Here is an 11251-nt window from a genome sequence, read left to right on the forward strand (position 1 = left end):
TGGAAGGAGAGAGGCTGATGCTGGCAGAGGCTGATGCTGGGGGAGGCTGGAAGGAGAGAGGCTGATGCTGGTGGAGGCTGATGCTTGGGGAGGCTGGGAGAGGGAGGCTGATGCTGAGGGAGGCTGGGAGGAGAGAGGCTGGGAGGAGAGAGGCTGATCCTGGGGAAGGCTGGGAAGGGGAGGCTGATGCTGAGGGAGGCTGGAAGGAGAGAGGCTGATGCTGGGGGAGGCTGGAAGGAGAGAGGCTGATGCTGGCGGAGGCTGATGCTGGGGGAGGCTGGAAGGAGAGAGGCTGATGCTGGTGGAGGCTGATGCTTGGGGAGGCTGGGAGAGGGAGGCTGATGCTGAGGGAGGCTGGGAGGAGAGAGGCTGGGAGGAGAGAGGCTGATCCTGGGGAAGGCTGGGAAGGGGAGGCTGATGCTGAGGGAGGCTGGAAGGAGAGAGGCTGATGCTGGGGGAGGCTGGAAGGAGAGAGGCTGAGGCTGGGAGGAGAGAGGCTGATGCTAGGGAAGGCTGATGCTGAGGGAGGCTGGGAGGGGAAAGCTGATGCTGGGGAAGGCTGGGAGGACGGCGGCTGGGAGGAGAGAGGCTGATCCTGGGGAAGGCTGGGAGAGGGAGGCTGATGCTGGGGGAGGCTGGAAGGAGAGAGGCTGATGCTGGCGGAAGCTGATGCTGGGGGAGGCTGGAAGGAGAGAGGCTGATGCTGGTGGAGGCTGATGCTTGGGGAGGCTGGGAGGAAGGAGGCTGGGAGGAGAGAGGCTGAACCTGGGGAAGGCTGGGAAAGGGAGGCTGATGCTGAGGGAGGCTGGAAGGAGAGAGTCTGATGCTGGGGGAGGCTGGAAAGAGAGAGGCTGATGCTGGTGGAGGCTGATGCTTGGGGAGGCTGATGCTTGGGGAGACTGGGAGCGGAAGGCTGATGCTGAGGGAGGCTGGGAGGGGGAGGCTGGGAGGAAGGAGGCTGGGAGGAGAGAGGCTGATCCTGGGGAAGGCTGGGAAGGGGAGGCTGATGCTGAGGGAGGCTGGAAGGAGAGAGGCTGATGCTGGGGGAGGCTGGAAGGAGAGAGGCTGATGCTGGCGGAGGCTGATGCTGGGGGAGGCTGGAAGGAGAGAGGCTGATGCTGGTGGAGGCTGATGCTTGGGGAGGCTGGGAGAGGGAGGCTGATGCTGAGGGAGGCTGGGAGGAGGGAGGCTGGGAGGAGAGAGGCTGATCCTGGGGAAGGCTGGGAAGGGGAGAGGCTGAGGCTGGGAGGAGAGAGGCTGATGCTAGGGAAGGCTGATGCTGAGGGAGGCTGGGAGGGGAAAGCTGATGCTGGGGAAGGCTGGGAGGACGGAGGCTGGGAGGAGAGAGGCTGATCCTGGGGAAGGCTGGGAGAGGGAGGCTGATGCTGGGGGAGGCTGGAAGGAGAGAGGCTGATGCTGGCGGAGGCTGATGCTGGGGGAGGCTGGAAGGAGAGAGGCTGATGCTGGTGGAGGCTGGGAGGAAAGAGGCTGGGAGGAGAGAGGCTGAACCTGGGGAAGGCTGGGAAAGGGAGGCTGATGCTGAGGGAGGCTGGAAGGAGAGAGTCTGATGCTGGGGGAGGCTGGAAAGAGAGAGGCTGATGCTGGTGGAGGCTGATGCTTGGGGAGGCTGATGCTGGGGGAGACTGGGAGCGGAAGGCTGATGCTGAGGGAGGCTGGGAGGGGGAGGCTGGGAGGAAGGAGGCTGGGAGGAGAGAGGCTGATCCTGGGGAAGGCTGGGAAGGGGAGGCTGATGCTGAGGGAGGCTGGAAGGAGAGAGGCTGATGCTGGGGGAGGCTGGAAGGAGAGAGGCTGATGCTGGCGGAGGCTGATGCTGGGGGAGGCTGGAAGGAGAGAGGCTGATGCTGGTGGAGGCTGATGCTTGGGGAGGCTGGGAGAGGGAGGCTGATGCTGAGGGAGGCTGGGAGGAGGGAGGCTGGGAGGAGAGAGGCTGATCCTGGGGAAGGCTGGGAAGGGGAGGCTGATGCTGAGGGAGGCTGGAAGGAGAGAGGCTGATGCTGGGGGAGGCTGGAAGGAGAGAGGCTGATGCTGGCGGAGGCTGATGCTGGGGGAGGCTGGAAGGAGAGAGGCTGATGCTGGTGGAGGCTGATGCTTGGGGAGGCTGGGAGAGGGAGGCTGATGCTGAGGGAGGCTGGGAGGAGGGAGGCTGGGAGGAGAGAGGCTGATCCTGGGGAAGGCTGGGAAGGGGAGGCTGATGCTGAGGGAGGCTGGAAGGAGAGAGGCTGATGCTGGGGGAGGCTGGAAGGAGAGAGGCTGAGGCTGGGAGGAGAGAGGCTGATGCTAGGGAAGGCTGATGCTGAGGGAGGCTGGGAGGGAAAGCTGATGCTGGGGAAGGCTGGGAAGGGGAGGCTGATGCTGAGGGAGGCTGGAAGTAGAGAGGCTGATGCTGGGGGAGGCTGGAAGGAGAGAGGCTGATGCTGGCGGAGGCTGATGCTGGGGGAGGCTGGAAGGAGAGAGGCTGATGCTGGTGGAGGCTGATGCTTGGGGAGGCTGGGAGAGGGAGGCTGATGCTGAGGGAGGCTGGGAGGAGGAAGGCTGGGAGGGGTAGGTTGAGAGAAGAGAGGCTGATGCTGGGGGAGGCTGATGCTGGGTGAGGCTGGGAGGGGGAGGCTGATGCTGGGGGAGGGTGGGAGGAAGGAGGCTGGGAGGAGAGAGGCTGATGCTGGGGAAGGCTGGGAGGAGAGAGGCTGATGCTGGGGACAGAGAGGAGAGGCTGATGCTGGGAGGAGAGAGGCTGATGCTAGGATGAGAGGCTGATGCTGGGAGGAGAGAGGCTGATGCTGGGAGGAGAGAGGCTGATGCTGGGGGCAGAGAAGCTGACGCTGGGGGCAGAGAGGCTGATGCTGGTGCAGCATGGGGGATGGAGCACGATGGGGGGGTGTGCAGCATCGGGGATGGAGCATGATGGGGGGTGCGCAGCATCGGGGATGGAGCACGATGGGGAGTTCGCAGCATGGGGGATGGAGCACGTTTGGGAGTGCGCAGCATAGGGGATGGAGAACGATGGGGAATGCGCAGCATGGGGGTGCACACAGCTACACAGCAAGAGATCAACAAGCAAAAAATAAACCACCACGGTCGATTTGCATAGTTAGCCAATTTGCACTCTGGTTAGCAGCTTAACGACTTACACAGGTAACAATGGTATACAATCCTGTAACTATGGAAAGCATTTTCAAAAACGAACTAACTTCAGCTCTCCCCTCTTCACTCCCAAATTTTACCTCTGGTGCACGGAAACACCCTGGACCTGGGTGAGAACACATGAAGAAAAGGAGAAATTCCAGCAACTCCAGGAGAAAGTAGAATTTTCTTTAAAAATGGATTATTTATTGATAATAAAAATATTTCATCAAAGCAAAACAAAATGATTTTTAGTGAGGCAAGACAAAGGAGCCGTTTCCTACGCGTTTCAACCTAGATAGGTCTTAATCATGGAATGCCATGATTCCAACCTATCTACGTTGAAACGCGTAGGAAACGACTCCTCTGTCTTGCCTCACTATTTTTTGTCTTGCTTGGATGGAATATTTTTATTATCAATAAAGAATCCATTTTTAAATAAAATTCTACTTTCTCCTGGAGTTGCTGGAATCTCTCCTTTTCTTCATATCGAAAGCATTTTGGTTTGTTAGCCAATGTGTACTATGGTTACCAGCTTACCCCGGCTCACGGTACACGTGTGCGGGAGTCGGCGTACGCTGGTAACTATGGTACACATTGGGTAAATAAGCAAAGCAATTTGCATAGTTATTCCATTGTGTACCATGGTTACCAGTCTACGACAGTTTCCTGCACATTTAGATTGATGGTCTCCCGCTGTCAAACACGCTGATGCGTGCTGCACAGCCGAAGACCATCGAGCAAAAAATGAAACATCATTATTCAAAACTTTAACTCACACACACTGCTAAATACCTTGAACAAAAATCATACTTCTTGCCTGTAGTCTACCATATCATTTACCATGTCTTGCAATTTTCGTGTTTTTTTCAGATTACGTCTAGCACGATTTACACTGATTGCCTTATAATGGGGCCGAAGCGCAAGTACACCACCGACCAGGAACGAAAAGCAGCTGCAGCAAAAAGAAGGCAACTACAACGTCAAAAACAAAGGCAAATAGAACAAGAGGTCAACAGACAACGATGTGATGCCAACGCTAGCACACAGCCTCCAGAACAAGACACACGTAAACAAACTGCCTGCACAATAACCCACGAGGGTACGGCTCACACACAACAGCTACACCAAGATAATCTTCAAAAAAAGGACAACAGACAAGCCTTGGAAGTATCACCTCCCGCACTTCCACCACAACAGGAGACACCACAAGAAATTAGAAATGAAGAGGTAAGTCAGAAGAAGAAGAGAATGGACACACACAAAATACACATAGTAACTACCAAAATCATCCCCCCTCACTAACATGTCTTGCCTCCATTGGCTCCAGTTTGCATCTGCCTGCGCAGATAAATTAATGCCCCAATGCATTCTCTATAAGCCAACGCCCTCTTAGCAATGGGACAAGTACTGTCACATCAACTGCCTTATATTACAAATGGAAGCAATTAACACCTCTAAAAAGTAACGAGATTTCAACCCATCTCATGCCTTGCTGTATCGTAGCCCCCAAAGGAAGCTCACTACACAATGATAAACACTCCCACACTTCTAGAGTTTTGCGCTTTGCATACTTACCTGATCGTTTACCATAGTTACCAGTATATGCCGGTTCCATGCCCATTCAGATCGATGATCTTCCGCTGTCAAACACGCTGATGCGTGCTGCACAGCGGAACACCAACAAGCAATAAATGAACCATCATTATTCAAGACTTTACCTCATAACCACTGCTACATACCTTTCTCAAAATCCTATAAAAAAAAAAAAAACTAACATGCTGCTGAATACATACTTCTTGCCTGTAGTCTACCATATCATTTGCCATGTCTTGCAATTTTCGTGTCTTTTTCAGATTACGTCTAGCACGATTTACACTGATTGCCTTATAATGGGGCCGAAGCGCAAGTACACCACCGACCAGGAACGAAAAGCAGCTGCAGCAAAAAGAAGGCAACTACAACGTCAAAAACAAAGGCAAATAGAACAAGAGGTCAACAGACAACGATGTGATGCCAACGCTAGCACACAGCCTCCAGAACAAGACACACGTAAACAAACTGCCTGCACAATAACCCACGAGGGTACGGCTCACACACAACAGCTACACCAAGATAATCTTCAAAAAAAGGACAACAGACAAGCCTTGGAAGTATCACCTCCCGCACTTCCAACACAACAGGAGACACCACAAGAAATTAGAAATGAAGAGGTAAGTCAGAAGAAGAAGAGAATGGACACACACAAAATACACATAGTAACTACCAAAATCATCCCACCTCACTAACATGTCTTGCCTCCATTGGTTCCAGTTTGCATCTGCCTGCGCAGATAAATTAATGCCCCAATGCATTCTCTATAAGCCAACGCCCCCTTAGCAACGGGACAAGTACTGTCACATCAACTGCCTTACATTACAAATGGAGGCAACTAACAACGCAAAAAACTATCCAGATTTCTACCCATCACATACCTTGCTGTATCGTAGCCCACAAAGAAGGTCACAACACAACGATAAACACTCCCACACTCCTACAGTTTTTCCACGTGGAACACACACATAATGTAAACCATGTAGTAACATACTTTCAGCAACATTTGTAAAGACCTGCTCAGTAACACAGTGCAACATAGCTCTCACAAGTCAACTCAACACCTTCTCTCATGCACAGTACTCTAACAAAAAAATCCTTTACTTCACTCAACAGTCTAACTGTATTATTTCGTCTATCTGTCTGCCTTTTACAGCTTCACTCAAGAATACTTGACGAGCTCTGTCTTACAAGGGGGCGTAAGCGAAAATACACCAGCGAACATGATAGAAAAATAGCAGCAGCATCAATGCGACAACAACGTCGCAACATCGAGACACTTCAACAAACTACTGAAAGACAAGCCAGAGAAGCTAATTCTCAAAGACTATGTCGACACAAAGCCTCACCTAAACAAATTTCCGATAGACAAGCCCACGATGCTCAAGCTCACACACAACGTCGAAAAAAAGAGACTCTTCAACAAACTGTGGACAGAAAAGCACAAGATGCCACAGCTCACACACAACTTAGAAAACAAGAGACTCTTCAACAAACTATGGACAGACAAGCACAAGATGCCACAGCTCACACACAACGTAGAAAACAAGAGACTCTTCAACAAACTGTGGACAGACAAGCAAAAGATGCCACAGCTCACACACAACGTAGAAAACATGAGACTCTTCAACAAACTGTGGACAGACAAGCACAAGATGCTACAGCTCACACACAACGTAGAAAAAAAAGAGACTCTTCAACAAACTGTGGACAGACAAGCTCAGGATGCTACAGCTCACACACAACGTAGAAAACAAGAGACTCTTCAACAAACTGTGGACAGACAAGCACAAGATGCCACAGCTCACACACAACGTAGAAAACAAGAGACTCTTCAACAAACTGTGGACAGACAAGCACAAGATGCTACAGCTCACACACAACGTAGAAAACAAGAGACTCTTCAACAAACTGTGGACAGACAAGCACAAGATGCTACAGCTCACACACAACGTAGAAAACAAGAGACACTTCAACAAACTGTGGACAGACAAGCACAAGATGCCACAGCTCACACACAACGTAGAAAACAAGAGACACCACAACAAACTGCTGCAAGACAAGCTCAGGATGCAGAAGCCCACAGCCAACAACGGAGACAGGAATCCCCATCTTCCAAACTAAAAAGACAACAACATGATCGCCTAATTCATCACAAAAGAATGATCTACCATCTCAGCCAAACTCAACACAATATTCAACTTTTTACAGCCAGCAGAACACATAATGAAAATACAATTATTCAGCATTACTGTGGAAAGATGAATTCACTCTGCTCCAAATGCAACTCGCACAATTTTACCGATGAAAAACCAGCAGACAATCTGTTCACTCAATGCTGCCAAAAAGGGAAAATTCAGTTGCCCATACCTCAATACTCAGATCTGTTAGAGCAATTGATGAAAGGAAGTCATCCACACAGTAAAAATTTTATGGACAATATCCGAAGCATCAACAGTTCACATGCATTTGCTTCATTTGGAGCCAATATTGCACCGCCGCCAGGATTTGGCCCGTATTGTTTTAAAATTCATGGTCAAATTTACCACCGCACAGGGACACTTCATCCAGAAATGGGCCAAACTCCAAAATATGCTCAATTATACATTTTGGATCCAAATGAAGCAACAGAACAACGGCTGACTGTTCACGAAAACAAAAAGTGTAATACTGAAATGATGCATCAAATTGCACAACTTTTACAACAAATCAATCCATTTGCAGCTGCATATCGCATGCTAAAAGACGTAGAAGCCGAAGAAGAACAGAAGGCTATCACATATGGAACTTCAATGCCTTCTATTGTCATGGCCATTAAACAAGAACGTGGACAAGATCCACGGCGATACAACAAACCACGCATTAGTGAGGTCGCAGTAGTTTTCCAAAATGATGATGGAGAGCCTCCTTTTAACAGGGATATATTAGTTCATCTTCACCCAGACAAAAACAACCCTTTACTTCCTAAAACACAGCGGATTAGCATTTTGCACAGCAACCTTGATGCTCTTCTATATCCGCTTTTCTTTCCAAGAGGTGATCAAGGCTGGCATGAAAACCTACAACAACAAGGTACTACTAGAAGAATAACACAACTGCAATACTACAGTTTTCAACTCTCTGTCCGCAATCACTTTAATCCAATTTTAAACGGTGGAAAACTAACACAACAGTACTTAGTAGATGCATATGTTAAAATAGAAGCTAATCGCCTGAATTACATAAGACAAAATCAAAAAATCCTCAAAGTAGAAGACTACTGTGTTCTTCAAGAACATTTGCAACAAAAATCAATTGAAAAGGGAATACCTATTGGCAAAACAGTTATTCTACCTTCGTCATTTGAAGGAAGCCCCCGCAACATGCAACAACGTTATCAAGATGCAATGGCAATAGTCACTAAGTATGGAAAACCAGACATTTTTGTTACCATGACCTGTAATCCCAAATGGGTTGAAATCACCGAGCATCTGGAACCATGGCAACACGTAGAACATAGGCCTGACTTAGTTGCACGCATATTTCGGCTAAAACTAAAAAGCCTTTTACAAGACATCAAAAATGGCCTGTTTGGAACAGTCATAGCAATGGTTCATGTCATCGAGTTTCAAAAAAGAGGTCTACCACATGCACATATTCTCCTTATCTTAGACACCAATTCTAAGATTCACACTGAGGAAGACATCGACAACATAGTATGGGCTGAGATTCCTAACCAACAACAATATCCAGAGCTCTATGACATTGTAGTGTCTCATATGGTTCATGGTCCATGTGGAGTTCTTAATCCAGCAAGTCCATGCATGCAAAATGGAAAATGTACTAAAAAATTTCCAAAGGACTTAAAACAGCACACTGTTAAAGATTTAGATGGCTACCCATCATACCGACGACAAGATATTGAGAACATTGTTCACAAAAATAAACATATCAATAACTCATGGATAGTTCCATACAATCCATACCTACTAAAACGCTACAACTGTCACATCAACGTGGAAATCTGTGGTTCAATCAAAAGTGTTAAATATCTTTTTAAGTATATCTACAAAGGCCATGACAAAGCTAATGTCGAAATCCAACAGAAAACTCTGAACCATGATGAATCTTCAACTTTTGTAGACTCAAGATATGTCAGTGCTCCCGAAGCTGCGTGGCGAATATTTGCCTTTCCAATGCATTCACAGTCCCATGCCATTATACGATTAGCTATTCATTTACCACATCAACAACAACTTTATTTTTTTGAAGATGCTCAAGTCGAAGATGTGTCCAAAACTTTAACCACAACCTCAACATTACTAGAATGGTTTTTGCTAAACCAACGAGATAAAAATGCAAGGCAATATTTGTATCGAGAGATTCCAGAGCATTATGTTTGGAAAAAAACTTGGAATCCAAGACTACGTGGAGTAAGCACAATAATTGGACGCATGTATACTGTTAGTCTCAAAGATCAAGAAAGATATTGCCTTCGCCTCTTACTACTGCATGTCAGAGGAGCTACAAGTTATAACCATTTAAAAACCGTTCATGGAGTATTACATGATACATTTAAAGCTGCAGCTTTGGCTTTGGGACTTCTATTTGATGATACAGTTTGGAAACTTACTTTACAAGACGCAGTAACCCTACATATGCCTAAGCAACTTCGTGAATTGTTTGCCTACATTTGCGTGTTTGGCCCCCCTACAAACCCTGATCAACTTTGGACACTTTTCAAAGAAAATCTAATTGAAGATTACTGCTTACATCTTCACAACCAAACTGGTCATTGTTGCAAATGTGAAGCTTACGCCATGCAAGATGTCCAAAATATTTTATTACTACATGGAAAAACGTATGCTGACTTTAATTTGCCACACCCTGAAATACAACTTCCACAAGCTCCGCAGTATAATGAATCTTCAGAATTATTGTTAGCAACAGAGCTGAGAATCTCCTTAAATGAACAACAACAAATTGCATATGACACCATTTTAAGTGCCATTCTTAACCAAGGAAATGCGAACCCTAAATGTTTCTTTATTGACGGTCCTGGAGGAAGCGGCAAAACATACCTTTATGATGTTTTAATACATCACGTTAGAGGGTTGGGAAAAAAAGTGTTGACATCTGCTACAACAGGTATTGCAGCAAATCTATTAAACGAAGGTCGCACTATGCATTCACTATTTGGCATCCCAGTTCCAGTCAATGAAATATCCGTTTCACGAATCAAACAAGATACAGTAGCAGGAAAACTTTTACAAAATGCAAGTCTTTTAATAATTGACGAATGCACTATGGCCTCCAAATATGCTTTGACCTTAATTGACAGACTTCTACGTGAAGTAATGACCACAAAGGTAGCAGAAAAAAATGTAATTCCATTTGGTGGAAAAGTGTTTGTTATTGGGGGAGATTTTCGACAATGCCTTCCAGTTATACCAAGTGGAACAAGAACAGATATTATTGAGTCCAGCTTAAAAATGTCAGAACTTTGGAAAAACTTTACCAAACTCCAACTAATTAACAACATGCGATCTACTGATCCAGATTACAGCAAATGGCTTCTGAAACATGGTAACGGTGAACTTACCAATCAATATAACCTTGGAGAAGACATTATAGAAATACCTGAAGACATGTTATGTAAAGACTGCATTGTAACTGAGGTTTTTGGACAACGTTTGAACATTGATATTAACGACAAAAACAATGTTAACAAAGCCTCTTCCTATGCAATTCTCTGTGCCAAAAATGAAGACGTTACTCTACTAAATTCCCGTGTAATGGATCGCATGCCAGGTGAATATAAGTTGTACAAAAGTGATGATTCAATCGATGTAGATAATGAAGATGAACGTGAACATTATCCCGTTGAATTTTTAAACAGTGTAACACCATCAGGAATGCCATCCCACATACTTCAACTTAAAATTGGAACCATTGTTATGTTGCTCCGGAATCTAAATACCAAACAAGGACTATGTAATGGAACGCGCCTTATTGTGACTGGAATGTATTCACACCTTATTCAAGCAAGAGTCATCACTGGATCAGCTAAAGAAAAGGAAGTGTTAATTCCACGTATTGATATATGTCCTTCAGACACTCGCCTTCCATTTAAACTTCGCCGTCGTCAGTTTCCCCTAAAACCTGCATTTGCCATGACAATAAACAAGTCACAAGGCCAAACTCTACACCGTGTTGGCATATATCTACCTGAACCAGTTTTTGGCCATGGACAACTGTACGTTGCGTTTTCAAGAGTGACAATGAGATGCAACGTCAAAGTACAAGTTCTTGACACACCTTTACAAGGAAAGTTACTTAAAGAGAGTGAAAAGATCTTTACACAAAATGTGGTGTATAAAAATATTTTTAATTAACTTTACACTGTTCATAACCTTCTTTCATTACAAGCCATGGACATCATTAAACATTAGACTCATCTATTAAAACTGTTCATATTAATCACCGATCATAAAAATATTTAACATGAACTAAATAACCAGGAATGTTTCCACAACCT

General features: G+C 46.5%; 1 protein-coding gene across 1 annotated transcript; it reads left to right on the forward strand.

Moving 5' to 3' along the window:
* Window positions 1–6896: 6896 nt before the first annotated feature.
* On the forward strand, window positions 6897–11012 carry LOC142262738 (uncharacterized; the record flags this gene model as incomplete). Its single annotated transcript, XM_075332187.1, has 1 exon — window positions 6897–11012. A coding segment is annotated over exon 1 (4116 nt), but the record flags the coding sequence as incomplete, so codon positions are not given.
* Between the last annotated feature and the right edge of the window lie 239 nt (window positions 11013–11251).

Source organism: Anomaloglossus baeobatrachus, unplaced genomic scaffold (assembly GCF_048569485.1).
Source record: "Anomaloglossus baeobatrachus isolate aAnoBae1 unplaced genomic scaffold, aAnoBae1.hap1 Scaffold_2508, whole genome shotgun sequence".
NCBI lineage: Eukaryota > Metazoa > Chordata > Amphibia > Anura > Aromobatidae > Anomaloglossus > Anomaloglossus baeobatrachus.